The sequence below is a fragment of the Ornithorhynchus anatinus genome, chromosome X5, assembly GCF_004115215.2.
Source record: "Ornithorhynchus anatinus isolate Pmale09 chromosome X5, mOrnAna1.pri.v4, whole genome shotgun sequence".
NCBI classification, from domain to species: domain Eukaryota; kingdom Metazoa; phylum Chordata; class Mammalia; order Monotremata; family Ornithorhynchidae; genus Ornithorhynchus; species Ornithorhynchus anatinus.
This window is the reverse complement of record NC_041753.1, coordinates 44,595,315-44,617,594: the sequence shown is the minus strand read 5'-3', so window position 1 is coordinate 44,617,594 and position 22,280 is coordinate 44,595,315. Positions and strand designations below refer to the sequence as shown.

Below are 22,280 nucleotides of genomic sequence, written 5' to 3'. Positions count from 1 at the left end.
GATTGATTGGTTGCAATGTATCAATTAAGGTAAGCCTCTACCCTTACATTTCAACCATTAACAAAGTTGGATGCTGTAATTACCTGTCTTAATAACCAGTGATGGTAAATTCACCTATGTGAAAGAGAGAGAGAGAGAGAGAGAGAGAAAGAGAGAGTGTGTGTGTGTGAGAGAGAGAAAGAGACTGAAAAAGGCCATTTCAGGACCACAGCCCTGGCCATGTTGTGTGCCCAGAAAAACCATCCCTTGTGTTGTCATGTTTGAAGTTAGTGGCACCTGGTGCTACTTTCGCCTTCTGGTTCTCATTCCATTCAAAGCTTCTGGTAAAACAGACCTTCTCCATCCTTGATTGAAATCAGCATACAGGAATTCCTGTATTGAGTGATTAAAAAATTTTCCAGAGAACTGAAATCGTATTCTGATAACAGCTTCTGGATTAGTTTTTGGTCCTCTACTGTGGCTACGTAGAAAAGATAGAACAATATAGGCCTCGTACATATTCTTTTAATGATGGAAAAATATCATTTTACCTGCATTTCTGATGAAGCCAACCATGTTGTTGTAGAGCCTAGGTTGACTGATGATATAAAATGCTCTTGATTTTTGTCTCCTATACTTTCCTAAATTTTCTGCTGTGCTCCACTGTGGTTGGAAGCTGCAGGAAGATTTTGGGAGTGAATGTGTAATGGTGGTGTCCAACTGTTGGTTCAGAAAGAAGAATATAAGCTCCTTGCGTGTAGGGAATGTGTCTTGTGCTTCTGTTGTATTTTCCCTAGCACATATTACTGTGCATTGCAACCAGTGGACACTCAATAAATAACATCACTGGAGAGTGGTGAGATAGAGAAGCAGCATGGCTTGGTGGAAAGAGCAGGGGCTTGGGAGTCAGAGGATGTGGGTTCTAATCGCAGCTCTGCCACTTGTCTGCTGTTTGACCTTGGGCAAGCCACTAAACTTCTCTCTGCCTCAGTTACCTCATCTGTCAAATGGGGATGAAGACTCTGGGACAACCTGATTATATTGTATATATCTATCCCTGCATTTAGAACAGTGCTTGGCACATAGTAAGTGCTTAACAAATAAAATGATAATTATTATATTGGTTTTTACAGTCTGCTCTTCTTTCTTCTTGAACAGTTATAATAACTGTGGCATTTGTTAAGCATTTACTATGTTCAAAGCACTGTACTCATTGCTGGGGTAGAGGCAGTATAAGCAGATGGGACACAGTCCCTGTCCCACATAGGACTCACAGTCTTAGGGGTAGGGAGAACAGGTATTTAATCCCCATTTTACAGTTGAGAAAACTGAAGCACAAAGAACTTAAATGAGTTGCCCAAGGTCACACAGCAGGCAAATGGCAGAGTCAGAATTAGAACCCTGGACCTCTGTCTTCCAGGTCCATGCTCTTCCAACTAGCTGTGCTACTTCTTGATGGTGACGATAATGCAAGCATCTTTGAAATCCTGTGGCATTTCCTTAGCATTCTAGATGTTGAAGAAGAGCCTGTACAGATTACTAAGCAGCCCATCCTTTCCCAGCTTGTGGATCTTGATACATATACCATTCAATTTGGTTGTTCTCTATTTCTCCTGATGTTGACTTTGGAGTTGCTTTCATTAAGTGTTGCGGCGAAAAGCATGTCTTCACCAAGTTGGCAAATTATTCTTCAGAGGGCATCACCCTTGATGGTAGAAAAAGTGTGTTGTTGAGATCATTGGAGTGTTTGTTGTGTCATCCCTTTTTGTCTGTAATGAGGGTGGTCTTCATGGTGCTGTATGGGGCATATGGAGCCACCATAAAAATGATTTAGGGATGCAGAGAAGACCCTGGTGGGGTTTCTGTCTGTTTAGTTTTATGGCTCTTCAGACTTAACATCTTAGAACTTTTCTCATGGGCTTCTTAGTTGGTTCTGTATTCCATGGTATAGAGATGATAAATGTCCCATTCATTGGGGATGTGAGGATCTGCAAGGCAGTGTTGTAAGCAAAGTGGGCAGGGGATGTGTCTGTTTATGTTATATTGTACTCTCCCAAGTGCTTAGTATAATACTTTGCACACAGTAAGCTCTCAATAAATACGATTGAGTAAACGAATGAATAATGCTTTGGTCTACAAGGAACTTTCCAATCTCAGAGTCATTCTCATCGCACCAGTCCTGGTATTTCCTTCTGACAGCTCTTAGAACCTTAGTCTGCCTGAGAGAGTATCTCATAGAGATTCCCATTAATTACTCACAGTAGGATGAGTTCCAATAGGGCTGCTTTGACTTTTTTTTTTAAAATTTCTCATATGCATATTTCTTCTGTAGGAGATGGTCATTTGGTCTTCTGGATGGTTTGGCTACCCCTTCGAGATGCACTGACTTTATGGTTTGTGGAAGTTTGGCATGTGTCAGGTGTCTGTCAGTCCAGAATTTGTCCCCACAAAGGTTGTAGCAGAAATATCAGTATCCCTCAGGTTTGGCCGTTGGACAATGATGTAATAAGTAAATGCTACTTCCAAGATCTCGATGCATCCAAAATGTCTCCTACACTTTATTAGCCATTTGCTTAGGCTTTTAAAAATGACATAAGCACCAATCTCTTGGTGATGAAAATGATTTTTGATTCCATGAAGTTTATTTATGAGTTTCCTTGAGACTAATAAGATTGGTTTCCAGGTACACAAGGTTGCTTTTAACTTGGGCACACATTTTCATGGAAGAGGGAGGCAAGGTCCCTAATTCTTGCTGCTCTTTTTTCCTAATCTCCCTTTGAGGTCATAATGCTTCAAAAAGCTGACTTCTTATGTTATCTTACCTCTCCAGTTGGAGTGATCCTTGGCCAAGGTGTCCCAAGTGTCCGTATTTACTTTAAAAATCCACTGGCTCAAAAGTGTTCGAAACCCTCTTTTTTTAAACCATATAACTTTACAGTTTTGTGATATTTCCTATTTTTCTCTCTCCTATCAAATAATAAAAAGTCTAAGAGACACCAGACCGACCTATTAGAGACATGTGAAAATGATGCGAAAGAACTGGTATTAATCTTGGACATGTTTCCTGGGTCGACTGAGCGGACATCAGGTTAGTTGAAGGTATAAAATGACAGATGCATCTGTCAATGTTCCAAAGTCACTACATTGTGGGAATTCTGCAGATGCCTCTTGCAGTCTCTCTTCTCAACATGTTTTGATTTGATGACATGGTAAGAGCAGTTCTCACAGCAGTCAGTTGGCCTAGCTGGCTGAGAAAGGGTGACGGAGTGTGGACCTACTGTTGTCAGCCCAGAACTTGATTTACAAGTGCTGGGATCTTTATGATCAGGCAGAAAAGGGCTCACTTGCTGTGCTTTGAATCCAACTGAGAAAAAAGTCCTTACAGTATACCTGCAAGGGGAACAGATGTTTTGATTGAACTGAGCCAAATTCTGAAGCAACCTTCAGCAACTTAAAGGTCACTTATTCCAAAAAAATAAAAAAAAGAAAAAAAGGTTATGTAGGACACAGGCTATAACACACTGCATGTTCAACACTACTGCTTTCTAGTCAATTGTCATATTCATTTCACACATTTACATTCATGTGCTCTCCATGTAAGTATGGCAAAGTGACATTAGAATTACTTTATTATATTTAGTATGCTAAAATAATTCTGTTATCATCTACTGACCAAGGAATTGTATGAATGGGGGAAAAATGTACAATTATCTTATCAAAAGTGAAACAGGTGTGTAACACTATTACTTACAAGAATATATCAAATATGGTATGGTAACTCTACTGTAACATTTTAAAACACCTATTAGTCCATTTTCTATAGTCCTGCCATTTTACCTTTGCTTTCTCCATATTTTTCAGGAGATGACACTACAATGTATTGTTTTAGTGACTTGTCCATTTTTGGTTTTTGCTTTTTTAAAATAAATTTACACCTACATTTTAAATTGTGATTTCTTGGATCTAAAGTAGAAGTGAAGTTTACTTTTCATATTTCTATTTTGCTGAACTACAAGTATAGTTTACTTCTCATATTTCTAGTTTGCCTTATATGTGATCTAATTAAAAAATCAGAGCTAATAGAATAAAAAGGTTTTACTAGTTAGTTTACAGAAGTATATGGATAGTATGTGCATACTTGCCTTTTTAGCTGATGCTTAATGTCTAGATCAATGTCCAATCTGCCACAATTTTTATATCAAGACTTTTATATCAAGTAGAAGTGAAGTTTACTTTTCATATTTCTATTTTGCTGAACTACAAGTATAGTTTACTTCTCATATTTCTAGTTTGCCTTATATGTGATCTAATTAAAAAATCAGAGCTAATAGAATAAAAAGGTTTTACTAGTTAGTTTACAGAAGTATATGGATAGTATGTGCATACTTGCCTTTTTAGCTGATGCTTAATGTCTAGATCAATGTCCAATCTGCCACAATTTTTATATCAAGACTTTTTTTGGAACCATATAGCTTTCTTGTCAACATGCCATTATGTTGTATAATGAAGGGATGTGGCTGTAATAATTTCCCAACATTTAATAACTCAGTGATGCCATACAGCTTGAAGACCAAGTTGACCCTGGTTGATCACCCACACTTTCAAATGTGGCGTTTCATAATCGAAAAAAAATGATCTCATTCTTATTTCCCAACATATCTGTGTATCTATTACTCATCTCTGTACAGTTAAATTATTCTGTATGATCAGAAATCCTGGTACTAACTGACTGTGGCTCTTCCTTTGGACCACACAATGTGTGAGTGATAAGCTGGACCAGAAGTGAGCCTAGGCTAAACTGGAAGTGGGCCTAGGCTCACTTTCACGAGATGTTACCACAATTGTTTGGTTGCCATGTGGGTTGCTGGGAGGGTAATCCCAACAGTCCAGGGGACTTACTGTATGTTAGAGAGCCAAGGTCACAGGGCCAGGCCCCCCAGGGGTCATTTGGAATATTTTGGGAGGGGATTGGCTTATCTGTCAATAGGGGAAAATTCAACTCCCTCAGCCCCCGGCAGGCCACCCCCCAAGCCCCTGAGGGCATAGCCAAGCTCTCTTGAGAGCAAGGTGGAGAGAAGTGAGGGTGTGACAGCTGCCTATTGACTGAGAGGGGATATCTGCCTGCTGCTTGGAGACCCACCCAGAAGTAATCTTTATGCAGTAATGTTTTTCTCTCTATCTAAGCTATACCTGGGCTTAAAAGGAAGCCATTTTGGTCATTATTTTAATTTGGGGGTGATTTTAGACAAACCCTATTTCCTGGTTTTTCCCCAAACAAAACTTTCAGGCAACACCTGACCTAAGCACCTGACTTGTTAATCAGGTCCGTAGGTTGGTTCTGGCAGTCTTGATGAACCTCAGAGAATGTGAATATTACTTACAAACCTTATCTTTAGCATTCTCTGTTGTGATCTTTTCCTGTTTGTATTTCTAATTAAAACCCAACATTGATCTTGTCTGGCTTGGAAGTTTGGTTCTGTCTTAGATACTGGGGTGTACATACAATTTTCAACTGGATCTTGCATGGAGTTCCTGATTCCATATATTATCATTTAGTCAGTCAGTCATATCTGAGAGCTTACTGTCAGTCAGTCGTATTTATTGAGTGCTTATTGTGTGCAGAGCACTGTACTAAGTGCTTGGGAGAGTACAATATAACAGACATATTCCCTGCCCACAATGAGTCCTAAATACAGGATGGCTGGTTTTGGTCCCAACTTTGATCCAAGGAGGAAAAAATAAATGGTCTGTAGAGGCTGGGGAACTATTTGTACCTGGCCCGAACTCCACTGAAAAGACTTTATAATGACTCAGCATGATCCCATGAATTTGAGATTTGTAGGTCATTGCCTTTCCCATTTGGGACTCAACCACTAATGATATCTTTCTTTACCCTCTCTATTTTTAACTGACACCCCACAACCTTTTTCTTAAACTTACATTTATAATAAGAACTGGAGGTCAGTCCAAATGTTGTTTGAGGACCTACTAGCAGGTGAGTGACTCCCACTGCAACAAACAGAATGAATGGTGGTATTTAAGCACTTACTATGTGCCAAGCATTGTACTAAGCGCTGGGGTAGATACACGGTAATCAGGTTGGGCACAGACCCTGTCTCACATGGGACTCAAGAGGAGAAAGAGAAATGTGGAGTGAGGAGAGGTAAGAATCAAAGTGACTTACCCAGCTGGTTTTTATTTTCTCCAGAATTATGATTTCACCCAATATTCAAATACTTGTATGAAAAGAGAGAGGAGAAAAGGGAGCAGGAATGAAATAACCTCAGTACAATCACTTAGATAACTATTTTAATATGAGCCTTTGGATTTCCTAATAGTTAAATAGTGTAAACCTCTAGCTTTAGTTGTGGACCATGTAGTTTCAGTTGTAAGGTCTCAGGTCAGGGTGATGTAACCTGTTAACTGTAATGATCCCTCAGCTCCTAAGAAGTCTTCCCTTCTGTCCCAGCACTCCAACAATTATAGAGGTCTCCATCTCTCAGCTGTTTCAATCAATCAACCAATCATTCAATCAGTTGTATTAATTGAGTATTAACTGTGTGCAGAAGACTATTAAGTGCTTGGGAGAGTACAATATAATAGTCCATGGTGGTGCCATCCTCTCAGCATGCTCCTGCCTTTTTTATTTTTATGATTAATTTTTATCATGGTAGGATGGTACAGAAATCCCCAAAATAAGGATTTTTATTGTCTTCCACAGGGGATTTAGGTTTCTTCTTACTTTTCCCTTATTTTTCTGAGTCATGAATCACAGTCTCATGTCCATGCTTTGAAAACAGTTTCAATTAAAGCTTTGAACCTACATTGACCAGCAAAATATTTTTCCAGATAAATCTTGCTTCGAGATTTATCTACATTACGAGTAGGATCCGTGACTGTAAGCTCACTGTGGGCAGGAAGCGTGTCTACTAACTCTGTTTTATCATACTCTCCCAAGCGTTTAGTACAGTGCTCTACACACAGTAAGCACTCAATAAATACCATTTTTGGATTGATATGATTAATGAAAATTTTGATGACCTCACCATCCTGGCTTCGGCTATTCATTCAGGAAGTAGAAGCAACAGAGAAAGTAAATTCACTATTTGATACCACTGTCATGTGACTCATCCACCTATTATTCATGAAAGATTTTTGTATTCTACCTCATTTAAATAAATGAGCAAGCTCTGAATTTGATTCCCGAAGGAGTGCCTGCCATTTGGCATGAGTCTTCCAGAGCCATGTCTCCCAGATCCAGGCTATCTCAGGAAAAGATTCGCCTGGACCATGTAGTTCGGTGGGGTAATTTTTATGCTTTTATTTTCCAAAGAATATCTATATCAGTTTTTTCTCTTTACCCTTACAACATCCTTCTGAGGTAGCAAATGGTAAAGTTGTTCCCTTTTTACAGATGACAAGACTGAGGCTCAGGGAGGTTTTGACTTGCCCAAGGGGCCAATAGTCGAGTTTAGGTCTACTAGACTATGCTGCACCAGGTGCCCTGCACAATACACTGTAATATCTTCAGTCAATCTATCAGTGGTATTTCTTGAGTGCCTTACTATGTTCAGAGCACTGTAATAAGCACTTGGGAGAGTACGATACAACAGAATTAGCCGACACATTCCCTGCCCAAAACGAACTTACAGTCTGAGCATTGCCTTGGTGCAGCTGAGCTGACTGTGTTCCAGGGCCTCATTATTGGTAATCTTGTTCTGCCATTTTATGTTGAGTAGGAATTGTAGGTGATACTAGCTAAACTACTGTAGAAGCTAGGTTGATATGTCTTCTGTGGTTTGGTCTAGGTCTCACAGCCATAAATATATTTTTTGGCAGTTACCATAGCCCTGGATGTCATTATTAGCTTTGGCAACCTCTTCACTGGTCTTGCTTGTTGTTTTAGTAATAGTAATGTAGTGCTTACTTTTTCTAAGCTGGGGTCTTGTCTTATGTTGTCGAGTCGTCCCCGACCCATAGCGACTCCATGGACGCATCTCAACCAGAACGCCCCACTCTCCATATACAATTGTTCTGGCAGTGTATCAGTAGAGTTTTCTCCATAAAAATATAGAAGTGGTTTACCATTGCCTTCTTCCACGCAGTAAACTCTAGCCTCCTCCCTCGACTCTCTCCCATGCCGCTGCTGCCCTGCATGATTGAGCTTTGACTTGTAGCAGATATTGCCTTCCACTAGCTAGCCACTGCCCACGCTAGGAATGGAATGGGAATGCCTCTGCTTGACTCTCCTGCCCATAGCTGAGGCTGGTAGAGTACTGGAAACTCTCCAGGTGCCATCCTGAGAGGGAGAAACTGGGGTAGGAACAAGTTAATTAGGTCGGGCACAGTCCCTGTCCCACATGGGACTCACAGCCTAAATAGGAGGGAGAACAGGTATTTATTCCCCATTTTGCATGTGAAGAAACTGAGGCACAAAGAAGTGAAATGACTTACCCGAGGTCACACAGCAAGCAACGGGCAGAGCCGGGCTTACTGTGGGCAGTGCATTGTACTAAGCACTGGGAAAGAATTTACAGCTGAGAATTAAACATGTCCCTACCCCTTGGGGGGCTCAAGGGGAAGAGGGGATTGAGAGATGAAAAAAACCACTAAGACAGCACAAAGACAAAAATCAAAGATGAGTAGGGTACCATGACTGGAAGAGTAGAATTTCAGTCTCCTTGTGGCTCAGAGTCCACAGTCACAACTGCAGCCACAGTGACTGTGACAGCAGCAGCTGCCACAGCTTTACTAAGGTTTTGTGGAGATGATGTGCCATGGCTCCTTTTCTCTTTCTTGCTGGGATAGTGGAAAGCCGGTCAGATGGAGGTGATGTGGAGGGGAGTTAGTGTGGGATCTCAGGGAGTCAGCATGGCGGTCCAGTAGAGAGGGACCTGAGGGCTGTGGGGTGGCGGGGAGGATGAGGGGATGGGAAGGCACCGGCAGGAGTCGTATAGTCATCTGGTGGAGAAAGAGGTGTGGCAAATGCTTAGCTGTATCTTAAGTCCACAGGGCATAGGGAGCAGAGCTGGTGGGGAGATGCAATGGGCACAGCAAGCACCCGGGAGAGTGGTGGAGAAAGAGGCCTGGGGAATGGTTAGCAGTGGCTGAAGTCCACGCAGCTGCCGCTGCACGGTCATCCCTGGAGCTGAGCTCTGGGAGTCGCGATGGGGGCGACGGGCTTCTGGTAGAGTCATGAGTCCATCTGGTGAAGAAAGAGGCTGGGGGCGCCATCAGTAGCAGCTCAAGTCCATGCGGCTGCTGGCTTTTTTTTTTTTGGGGAATCGCTTCCACATTGATCTGCCTGTCATACCACTGGTTTTGAGAGGCCTCTCTTTGGGGGCACTTTGAAGGGGTTGACCATGTTCTCCTTGCATTACTGGAAGTGGTGTTTTAATCAGAGTCATTTTCATCAAGCCAGTCTTGGGGGTGGTGCCTTCTTGCTCAACCCACAGTTTTGATGATTGCCTAAAAGACAATTATCCATCCTCTTCTTTCTACTGTGGTAGGAGGGAGTGTAGCCTAGGGGAAAGAACTAGATTTGGGTATTGAAGCTGAGATTCTGCCACTGATGTGCTGTGTGACTGAGGAAATCACTTGAGCTCTCTTTTCATAGGTTTCCTTATTTTTAAACAGGAAAATAATAGCCCCTCCCTGCCCCAAAGAGCTGTTGTGAGGATAAAATGTGATAAGCACTTTTGAAAAATAAATAAGTGCAATATAAATTCAAAGTAGTATTATTGTTCAAGTTGGCCCTTGGAGTTCCTTGTTCCAGAAGACCTGGTGTGATTTTTGTCTGACTGAAAATCCAATGCCTAAGAGATGTTGTTCTGAAGAGGGAAGGCTTCTCAAGAATAAGGTGTATCCAGCACCTAGTAATCACATAAAATAGAATATAGTATTACAGATCAAAAAAGGAAATCAGCTCCTCTGGCGTTTGTTACATGTGACCCTGGGCATAGAATGGCATTTCATTAGCTTAGGTATGCAATTGTATATGGATTGGCTTAAATTATATTGTGCTCTTGTTCCCAGAATTCTAAGATGTATTATGCTCACTAAGTACCCTAATTCAAAATAAATGAAATAGATGATATTCAGAGCCATGATTTTATTAACAAAATATTTTGTATAAAATGAAAACACAGTTGAATACAGAAAATATTCTGATATGACACAGTTCATAATTATGGAATGATTTGGTTTAACTTGATGCTTGCTCTAAATATATATTCTGTATTTTTTATTTATAAACTAACCAAGGACAGTCGTAATTTGAAAATCAAAAGTGAAAATTGCCCAAAGCCCTACAGTCAATCTAGGGTGTTTTAAAACCATGTCTTTTTTTTGTTGGTGAAATGGACTGAGTGTAGAAGGTATGGGAAAAAATGTTTATTATAAAGAAAGTAGTTTCTGTAGAAATAGCCATTAGACTTTCTTTTCTAAGTTATACTAAAGAAAAATATCTGATGCCAATAGCTCGCTATTTTCATTGACTCCAAAACAGGGATGAGAACACATGCTTAGTTGTCATCTATGACTAGTTAATAAATGCAAAGCAGTTTTTTAAACTGAGGTTGCTTCATTAGAAGCAGTATCTTAAACTACATTTGGCCACATGATCATGATTAAGCCAACTAAACTAAATTTTTTTTAATCCTCAATTGATAGTTTTTAAAGTACCCACCTGTATAATGAGTATCAGTTTTCACGATATGAGATATGTATTTTTGGTTTTTTTATATGGAATTGTAATTCAACTGAATTTTAATGGTTTAATAATTTTCTAAGATTAATATAAAATTCTCTGCTTGCTCAGAAATCATTTTTTGAGTAAATTAAGTAGAATTAGACCACAATTTGAAATCCAAAAAAATGCAATGCATATAAAACAACTTCCAGATATATCACTTTGAAACAAGTGTTTAATTATCCTATTGGAAAAACTCGGTGAATGGCAGCTTTATTAGTCACTGGTTTATAAGAAAAGAAATCTTGAGGACAGGATATCTGAAAAGTATAATTTTTTCTTTATATGTTTATTTCATCTTTTCTGTGACCATTTGCTTAGTGCTTAATAAATACCATTGACTGATTTGTTTAGGTATAATATTAAAAATGTTACTGCACAACATTATGCCTTGAAGAATTAATTTGCTCTGTGGCGTACTGTAAGGTCTCTGCCCCCCTAACTAATTGTAATGTTTCTATTACAGTTTAACTGACATTTCATCTTTGTGATTTTTAAGGAATTTATTCTCCTCTTCTACCATTCTTTAGGCATCCACAAGGACAAAGATAAAGCTCCAAGGCTCTCTCCTGTCCTTGACACTTTGAGAAGTACCTTGACAGATTACCAAAACAAGTTTGAAGATACTTATAATGAGGTAATACTGGCACTCTTTGGCTGTACACATATAGCCTTCTGCCTGAAGCAGAACATGTTCCTTGTTTGTTGCTAAGGTCAAAAGAGTGCTGAATTGACAGCTTCACAGATACTGGAAAGAAATATTCTCTGTCATTGTGTTTTCTTTAAACTTGCCCTGAAGTTATGACTCCTATAAATGTCTGTAAATCTTTAGCTATATTATTGTGAACTTTTGCACTCCCAATTATTTTTTTCATAATGTGGAAGCCACCATATCAATTTAGTCTAAAATAGCAAGTAAGTGATGAAGAGGTGTAAGATAGTATTTGAATTTTCACAGGCATTCATGATAGTTGCAAAAGCCAACACAGATTTAGACGAAAAATGTCATTGTTTTCAGCAAGTGGTTGACTAGAAATGGGAAATAATTTACTGTAAATTTGAGATGGCCTTTATAAAAGCCAGAGAAATCTTTTCTGTTCCCACGCAGAGTGGAGAATATAGGTTTTTTTTTTTTTTTAAGTAAATGGGTGCAGGTGGGCAGGTCACCTGTCTGGTGAAAGCTAGGTCTAGTTTGATGATTGAAAAATCTCAAATTTATATTTCTCATCTTATTCGAGTTGTTGAATATGTGGATTGCAAATTATTGGCTTTCAAATGATCAATCTGTTGCTTTAAAAATGGAAGTGTTTAGTTACCTCATATTGAATTAGATGGTTCACAATAATTTTATAATATGCAATGGAACAGTAGAGTTTAGATTTCACTTTTCATGTCCCACTTACTGGTTGTATGTTTTGTTGGAGAGAAAAAAATGCATGGCCATTAACTTGCAATTTAAAGAAGCAGGGTTTTTTTTCTTGTTTATTTAGAGGATAGCAGGGGAAAGGCAGAGTTGCTTAATGTGGGGATTCAAGAGGCACAAAAGAAAGTGACCATAAGAAAAAATGTATTTCTCTAATCGGAGAGTTCTGCTAGCACTCTCTCAGTGATATAAGCAAGCAGAACTGTTAGTAGTTTCCGAACTCTTCCAAGGTCCGGGTCTGGAAGCCACAGAGTAACTAGGAACATGTTACCCACAGTGAATTGTTATTTGGGAGGATGAATGTCACATGATCTTTAGCACAGTTGAAAAGTCGACTCAGCAGGCTTTGGCTTAGTAATGTGCTTTGTTGTGAAACAGTGCCAGAGACAGCAGTGGGAAGACCAAGGGGGTGGCTGCAAAGAAAGCAAAAAGAGCAGTCTGACAGAAAGAAGAATGAACTGTCAAGGAAAATAAATCACAAACAGTGCAGGACCAACTGATGACCTGCCACAAGCCTTCCCAGTAGGAAAGCATGTGACTGACCCTGAAGTTGTCATATGGAGCTAGAGACCACTGAATGCCCTCATGACATATAGAAAGAGCAGTTCTGTTTCCTTGTGGATGCCATTGCTTTTGACCTTCTGTCTTAGACAAGTTTAGTAATAAGATTATTTAAGTTTACAGGAAAAAAGAAGGCCTTTAACTGGGGCCTCCCATAAAAATCTATAATAATAATATCCCTGTTGTTTTTGGCTTCTACAATGTTTTTAAGCCCAAAGCTCTGTGATAAAACTTACTTAGGAGCAATAAAACAATTTTCAGACTGACTTGATTTGAATTTAGGTAATGAAAGAGTATTTTAAATAGCTTCTAGTTTAATGATGAAGTATTTAAGATAAACCAAGGCTTTGCATTTGTTTGTCTTACTAATGAAAACATTTCCTTACATTTCTGTTTTGTCAGAGAAATGACATGAAAGTTATTTTGGAAAAAACATTTAAAGAACTTGAGTCTTCTAAAGAGAAGATACATTTTCAAAATCAAAAACTAAAGGTATAATGTTATTGAATTTTTTCTTTGGAGATATGTTTAGGTTATTATTTTGCCATAGTAAAATTTCCACTCAGTGCTTTTTGTTTTTCTTCTTTTAAAAAAGTTAGGCTAATCTCTAATCGCTAAACTTTTAATATTATTTGAAATGTATTTCCGTGCTCTTTGTTGGATTTTGTGCACCACCAATGTGTTTTGATTTAGACATTTGTCTTTGTTATATGCAGATTAACTTGGAATTAATTATTTGTTGCTGGGGGAAAAAAGTACTCTATTCTTAAAGTGCAATCTAGTTTTTAAATGGAACTGAAATGTAATAAATTTCAACTGGGAAAATTGCATGAAAATAAGAAATATGGCATAGATATCAAAAATAAATGTGAATAGTCAAAGTATTTCATCTTTTCAAGCATTATATTGAACATTTTGGTGAGGTTAGTATATGAAAATGTTAGTTCCAAGTATTGATGTGTCTGGATCTCTTAATATACATTCCTCATTTACTATCTAGGAAACATTGTTGACCCCTGACCTAAACATGCTCGTCATGGCTGTCAAGTATTATGATTCTATCAACATATGGGGATTTGGAATATGTTCCCCCGCCACACTTTTTTGCGGCGGATCATTGTTTATCAGATTATGCTTAATTGGTAAATTCCAAATTCCCTTTTAAAACAACAGAAACTGTTAGACTAATGTGAAATTAAACTCTCCCCAATCCCCAATTTTTCTGCATTATTATAATTTCAGCTTTTTAAATTAGCATTTGACCCCTATGTAGTATTCATGGTACATTTTAACATATGAATGCTATAAGCAATTTTATGGTTCATATTAAAGTGGGTTCTTAGCAATATAAATTAGACAAAGCAAGTTTTCTTATCCTCGACCCAGGGTTGTTTTTATTAGACATTGGATTTTTTTCCCACATTATAAGATAATTGCATCCTTAGGATTTTTTATAAAGAATGGCATCATGTCTCTATTATTATTACCCTAATCTTAAATTAAAAACCCTGATAATTTGTTAATTTTCAAGTAACTAATCTTATTAATTCCAGTGAGAGTATAAAAAATGATGTTGCTAAATTTGGAAGGGTGAAAGGCTATTATCCTTGTCCCCAAATAAAGCAATTACAACATGGGCCTCTGAGAGAGGAGAAGCAAGGTAGATGACCTGGTGTGATCCTGGAGGGTCTGCTCTATTTTCTTAGGAGTTGAGAATAAAAAGCTACTGAAAGGGTATTAATTAAATGTCAGATTCCTCATGCAGATTCTGTTTTAACACTGGTACTTTCCTTCTTGCATATTTTAAAACTGCTCTAAATGTATATAATTGCATGCAATAATCATCTGCTGCAGAGCTAAATAAAGTTAACTTTTTGGAAATCACTTTTTATTTTGCAGGAAGTACAGGATAACCTGGCTGATGCCAGTAAAGAGTTAAATGAGCTGCACACTAAGTATGCAGACAGGGGGGCTTTAGTGGACTCTTTAAAAGTGGAAGTACAAGATGGGCTACTCTGCTGCAATAAAGAGAACATGCATACCACAGAATCTGAAAACGAAATCCAGAAGCTTACCAAAGCTTACCATAAAGATGCTGAGGTATTACCAGAGACAAGACGACTGTCAAAAAAGGCCTCTATCTAATCTTTGCTTTATACATTTACATATATGAGATTGCTACTTTTAAGTTTTATCTGATATATTCTCCAGAGATCATGTTAAGCTGCATATTTTGAAATATGCATGTAATATCTGCACATTTGGTCCCTATCTTAGTTCTTTGTTGTCTTATTTTGCAAGAAAAGATGTTTAGTCGTTTAACCCTTCTGTCATTCTCAATGCTAATTTTCCTCGGCTGTTTCTCAGAGCCAAACGTATCAAGTGAGGCAGTTTTTTTTTTGGAGCCATCCCGTGGTATTAATTTTGCTCACTATAAGTATTTATTTTTATATTTGGAAACTTTATAAGCTTTATAGTCCAGAGGGTTAATTACCAGGTTAAATACCAACCAGAAATCATGGGAAATGCAAATTATTTTACCTTGACACTAGATTATAGTTTTTTCCATTGTTGACTTGCAAGTTGATAGCTCTCAAATCCTGTATTTAGTAATTATTTCATTAACATTATTTCAAAACCTGTTCATCTCATGCAGGCATTGCCTATCAAAATAGAGAGGTTGCTAGGCATTTTAATTTTATACATAAGGTACATGACTAATCTAGCACAGAATTACTTTATCTGAGTTGTCCAGCATATTGAGCTCATTACTCCAACAAATATGAACACGAATGCCAACTGAGTAAAAAGGAAACATTCTTTCCACCCTTCTTACAGTCTGGGATTTAAATTGTGTCCACATGAAGCAGTTGGAATTGTTCTACACATCAGATAATGATTAAAGTAAAGGAAACTGGAATCCTGACTGTATTGTAAAGTCAGCATGTCTACAGCATTGTGGTTGGGTTCAACATGTGTGAATTGATTTTGAGTCTTGGGATTTCTTTTTCACGCCAAATGGATGATTATCATGCTTGGTTTATCACAGCCCAAGCAAAAAGGACAGAATGGCGACACAGTGAATTATCACTGAGGAAGCACTTGATCAATTGAAGATTTTTTTGTGAAATTTTTATTGCTTGTTCATTGCTTTTGGTTATTTATATTTGTAAGATTTTAAAACAACTAATCACAGTTGGAAACTACAAACTTCTAACATTAGCTGTGTACAAAAGGAATGATATTTCTGAACTCTCTCATGGTTTCTTGATTTAGTTTTGGTTAGAAAGCCATCTTTAACTTTTAGTATTTTGAAAGCATTTGGGAAAGTAGTTAAGCTCCAAGAAAGAAGTAAAATGATATGTAGCATTTTGATAGATGCAAGAAAACTTACCTCAGGAGTTCCCACTTAAGCTTTTTTGAGTGATGTATTCAGATGTTTAGTTTCTCCCCCCCACCCCCCCACTTTCTCTCTCTCTTTTTTCTAAGAAATTTTTCATGTTAACAGGTCTTGGAAAGTGACCTGAGACCTATGTTGAATATACATTTTCATTTGTTCTTTCTAACTGAATATGTTGGAAGGCATTTTGTTCTGCTGTCACACTTTTTTCTTACTAGTTTGGAGGTGCTGTTTTTGCTATTACTAATGATCATTTAACTGTTTATACTGTAATTCTTACATCCAAGACTACAGAAGAGTAGTATTTACTCGAGGGGTCCAAACGACTCTCCTTCTCTATCTCTCTCCATCAGATAACCTAAGGGGCCCTAGGCACATTTCCTTAACAACATGGCTTAGTGGAAAGAGTAAGGGCTTGGGAGTCAGAGGAGGTGCATTCTAATCCTGGCTCCACCACTTGTCACTGTGTGACCTTGGGCAAGCCGCTTAACTTCTCTGTGCTTTAGTTACCTCATCTGGAAAATGGGGATTAAGACTGTGAGCCCCATGTGGGACAACCTGATTACCTTGTATCTACTCCAGCTCTTAGAACAGCTCTTGGCCTATAGTAAGTGCTTAACAAATACCATAATTATTATTATTAAGAAGTTAGTCTCAGCGAAACTGTAGAAGGGAAGAAATTACCTTTACAAACAAACTGCTAGAACGAAGTCCAACCTGATTGTTACGTATGTACCCCAGTGCTTAATACAGTGCCTGGTCCATAGTAGGTGCTTAACAAATACCATCAAAAAATCATTTTAATTTATTTTCAACTGAGTAAACTAACATTATTTTCCCTTGCAAATAACTTGCTTCTTTTGGTTTGAGGCAAGACAACATACTGATGTATTGTGATTAATGTAAACATGAAATTATAACTTATAATTATAAAAAGGCATAAGCAAGTCCATCTATTCTGGCTACATTAACCTACGTTCCACAATCTAATAAGTTTTCTTAAAACTATAATATGTTGAAATTTCAAGCATGCCAATTGTGTCCTTTTTAAGTTTTCAAAATATGCATCTCACCATATGAATAGTTGGAATTGTGAGTGTTTTTACACTGGACTTAATTTCCTTCTTTTCTCACAGGAGAAACTAACTTCCCTTCATACTTTATATCAGCATTTGGGAACAGGCTCTGGGTTAAAAAGACAACCAGAAGGCAAACTGGAATTATTTTCCTGGTCTGAGATTTGTGCAATCTTGCAGGAGAATGCGGATGCCCTGATCTTAGACCTCGAAAGGGCTAATGAGAAGGTAACTGTCCTCGGGCACCAGATACCTTTATTAAATTCAGTGACATTTGTCCAAATCACAGTATCATTAAGAGAGTCTGACATTCATCTTATTTCAAAAAGAATTTGTGTGTTAATAATTCAATACCATTAATTATGACTTGTCTACAACTCAGTTTGATGCCATTGCTGTGGGCATGTAAATGTGACTGAAGTCTGTATGAAGTCTCTAAGCTCCACTTTCTGTGCAGGACATGCTAATACTACTAGCCAGTATTAGCCACAGGGACCTAATTAAAAGAAAATAAATTAATCTTACTGATGAAGCAATTCAAAGAACTTAGTCATTTACACTAATAAATCCACTCTTTATTTTAGCATAAAATAGAAACAAGATACAGTTATTCAAATTACAAAAATCTCAAAATAATTTGCTTGTGAAATATGTGTTAAAGAGTAATTAAAAAAATGTAATTATGTGATTATGACATGTTTTCTGAAGTGCAATAGACTGTGGATTATAAAACCCATTCCATTTTTCATAACCTAACAAATACTTTTGAAAGGGAAAAGTAGTAGAATTTTATGGGTACTTCGATATTTCATAAGTTCCAAAATCATAGTCTTTCCAAAAGAAACACATAAAAACTTTATTTTTACTATAATAAATTGAAATGGCTTAGCAGACCAGCATATACCCCTGCTAAAGAACTAGGTTCATATGCTGGCTCTATTGAGCAGGTCAAACCTTTGTTCATGTGGTCTGAGTAGAAAGATTCCAGATCTTGGCTACATTCACATTTGCTCTGGAGGGATAGGAAGGGAAAAAAGTTCTCTAAGTTTCTTATCCTGCTGGAATTATGAAACAATTTTGGCCCACAGTGCTTGGCACACAGTAAGGACTTAATGATAACAATAATAACTGTGCTATTTGTTATTATTATTAAATGTTCCTTATCATTGATTGTCTTGTATGTAAGCATCTCTACAGTCAGTAGAGAAGGGAAGGACAGAAAGAGAGAGAAAGAGAATATAATTTATTTGCCATTTCAAAGAAAAACATTGAAAATCAGTAGGAAATGGGCCTTTAAAAAAATCTCTATGATGGGATTAGAAACCTTTTCATGACTCCAGGTTTTCAGATATTTCATTCAACATGATCTGCATAAGTGGATCTGTCAGAAGAAAGGGAGTTTCCTCATAGAAACTTAGAACTTTTTTATTGAGCTACTATGACCCCCTCTGTCATAAGTATGCATCATGTATGCACATTTGCAGATCCAATTTCAAATTGGGGATACTTCATTTTACTTTAGATGCATTCTGAACTAAATATGTTCCCCTTCATTACCTCATTTAAATGCATTATAAAATGAAAGAGAGAAGAAACATCAGTTTTAAGTAACACACTATTAAATGACACCAATTGTGAACCAAATATTTTATTTTTCACATATAATATGATCATAAATATACTGATCTCTGCTAATTCTAAATCTCTTGACCTTCTTACATTAGAAAAGACATTTACAGGAAAGCAAGTTTAAAAATTTAAAAGACATGAACTGAGTTATGCAACTTTTGAATCAAATTTATTTGCATTTCCTGTTCTACCATGCAGGTAGCTCATCTACAGTGTATTTGCAAGAAATAGTCTGATACTTTGAAGGAACTTCAAAAGTGTCAGGATGAAATTTTTAATATGATAGAACATGTAAAATCGCAAGACTAATTATGGCAGAAACAGAAAAATATTATGAGGCAGCAGCACTGTAGGCTCCTTCCTAAAACTAATATGCAATTTCTGCCAAAGAGCCATAAGATTATGAAACTCTTCGTTTATTTCAAAGAAAATAAATGTGTGGTTTATAATTTACAACTAATTTAAAGTGGCTGCAGAATTACAATGTATATCAATCAATCATATTTATTCTGTACTTTCTATGTGCAGAGCATTGCACTAAGCACTTGGGAGAGTACAATATAACAGAGTTAGTAGACACATCCCCTGCCCACAGTGAATGTACAGTGCAGAGGCGGAAACAGACATTACTATCAATAAATAAATTACGGATATGTACATAAGTGCTGTGGGGCTGAGGAAGGGGTGAATTAAAGGGTATAAATCCAAGTGCAGGGGTGACACAGAAGGGAGTGGGATAAGAGGAAATGAGGGCTTATTCGGGAGAGGCCTCTTGGAGGAAATGTGCTTTTAATAAGACTTCGAAGATGGGGAGAGTGATTGTCAGATATGAAAAGGGAGAGCTTTCCAGGCCAGAGGCAGGATGGAAGTGAGAGGTTGGCGGTGAGAGGAATGAGATTGCGGTACAGTGAGTAGGTTGGCATTAGAGGAGCGAAGTGTGCAGGCTGGCTTGGAGTAGGAAATCAGGGAGAAGGGGGCAAGGTGATTGAGTGCTTTAAAACCAATGGCAAGGAGTTTCAGTTTGATGCGGTGGTGGACGGGCAACCACTGGAGGTTCTTGAGGAGTGGGGAAACACGGTCTGAATGGTTTTGTAGAAAAATGATCTGGGCAGCAGAATAGGGTATGGACTAGAATGGGGAGAGACAGGAGGCAGGGAGGTCAGCAAAGAGTTCTGTTTTGCACATGCTAAGTTTGAGGTGTCAGCGGGACATCCGAATGGAGATGTCCTGAAGACAGGAGAAAAATACTTGCTGGCTGAGGAGAGAATTCAGGGCTGGAGATGTAGATTTGGGAATCATGTGAATAGAAATGGTAGTTGAAGCTATGGGAGCGAATGTGTTCTCCAGGGGATTGGGAGTAAATGGATAATAAGATTTAGAAATTGCATGAATGTATATAAACACCCACTCAGTGGACGTGCTCTTTGCAGAGTACCAGATAAAGGAGCACCATATCCCTTTGTGATTTTCATTGATCTTATCTCGCCTTCGACTGGCATATTCTTTCAGTCGCCAAATCCTGCTGTTCCTGTCTTCTCAGCATCTCTAGAATCTGCCCCTTGGTTTCCATCCACAACTGCCACCAAGCTGGTCCATGCACTTGGTTCAGCTTGACAGTGAGAAGCAGCTTGGCCTCGTGGAAAGAGCACAGACCTGGGAGTCAGAAAATCTGGGTTCTAATTCTGGCTCCACCAATCGTCTGCTGTGTGACCTTGGGCAAGTCACTCTAGTCTTGCCACTCTCCAGTCCCTACTTCACTCTGCTGCCCCTGTCATTTATCTGAAAGAGTTGTTCTGCACATACCTCCCCACTCTTCCAAAACTTCCAGTGCCCATCCATCTCTGCATCAAGCAGAAACTTGTCACTATTGGCCTTAAGGAACTCAATAAACTCTCAGCCTGCACATTTCACTCTTTGTTTGAACAGTCTAAGACTTAGCTGTTTACCCCTTAATCACTTTGATGCTCACCCCAGCCCCATAATACTTTTGTAAATATCATTATCTTATTATATTTCCCCTATAGTTGTGGTGTTCAAGTACTTACTATGTGTCAAGCACTGTACTAAGCATTGGAATAGATACAAAATGATCAGATCTCCCATGGGACTCACTACTCACAGTCTGAGTAGGAGGGAGAATTGCTATTAAATCCCCATTTTGCGAATGAGGGAACTGAGACCCAGGGAAATGAAGTGAATTGCCCAAGGTCACACAGCACACAAGTGGAAGAACCAGGATTAGAACCCAGGTCATCTGGCTCTCAGGCCCATGCTCATTCCACTAGGCCACAGCTGCTTCTGTGCTGCTTCCCTATCCTAATCTATTTTCATGTATCTCTTCCCCTGAAGACAATAAGCTCCTTGTGGACAGGGATCATGTCTACCTACTCTATTGTAGTCCTCGAAGTGCTTACTACAGTGCTCAGCACACAGTAAGCACTCAATAAATACCATTGATTGAAGGCGGTGGTCCACAGTGTCAAAGCTGTTGGGGACTGTGGGATCTAGAGTAGGATTGGGAGACAAGGGCACAAAGGCAACTACATTATCAGGTGCTGCAGACAGCAAATAAGAGAGCAAAGCAAGAGACAGTCTTTGTGTGTTCGCAGTGTGACTTTCCAGCCATACTTGCTCTCATAAGTGAACTTTACCATCAGTGACACCAACTTTGAGTAGCTATTTGAATATATGTTCATGTATAAGGATTCTTTTATCATTAACTTTTACTTTAGGAAATGAAGAAATTTTTAGTTAAGGCTGTTCAGAAATATATTGCTTGGCTCCTTGAGGGCAGAGATTGTACCTGTTGAGTTGTATGGTACTCTCCACAGTGCTTAGTTCAGTGCTCTGCACACAGTAAGCGCTCAGTAAATATCATCAATTGATTGATAGATCCCACAGTCAGTATTTCCCTTGTTTGTTCATTTTTTTAACAAGAGGTTCAATGTAAAGCATGAATATATATCAATTACCACTACAGAATTTCCCATGGCACCAGTACCAATTGCATTTTTGAGGAATTCAAATAGTTACTGCCACTTTAATTAATTTGGGCCTGAGAATTTGACATAGAAGTCCTGAGCCTAGGAGTAGGAAATATATATTCCCACAATGTTGCAGACCCAATAGTAATATAATTGACTGTGAGTTGAGTTACGTCTCCTCAGCTGAAGGTGAGTATGCATAGCAGAAGTAGAAACCAATTACATTAACATATTTTTTCCTCTAAAAATTTAACATTTATGAATTGGTAACTGAAATCCTCTACTAATCAGACAGATATACCATAATGGTAATATAAGCTTCACTATGCTGCTTCATGAAAATTCCTCAAATGTGCTCTGATTACAGCATACTTAAAAATGGAAGGGTTGCTAATTCTCTGCATGATTCATTCAATATATGGCTTCTTTGTTCAATCCATTTATAGTGCAGTGTTTTGTGGAGGGTTTTGGTATATGG

General features: G+C 38.2%; 1 protein-coding gene across 1 annotated transcript in view; it reads left to right on the top strand.

Moving 5' to 3' along the window:
* Positions 1-22,280, top strand: part of CCDC171 (coiled-coil domain containing 171) — a 141,231-nt gene that overhangs the window by 25,761 nt on the left and 93,190 nt on the right. The window contains 7 exon segments of the mRNA XM_039910752.1: positions 2,965-3,067; positions 11,260-11,366; positions 13,116-13,205; positions 14,613-14,813; positions 17,250-17,417; positions 19,017-19,167; positions 20,328-20,434. Of these exon segments, the coding sequence (XP_039766686.1) occupies positions 2,965-3,067; positions 11,260-11,366; positions 13,116-13,205; positions 14,613-14,813; positions 17,250-17,417; positions 19,017-19,167; positions 20,328-20,434 (927 nt within the window).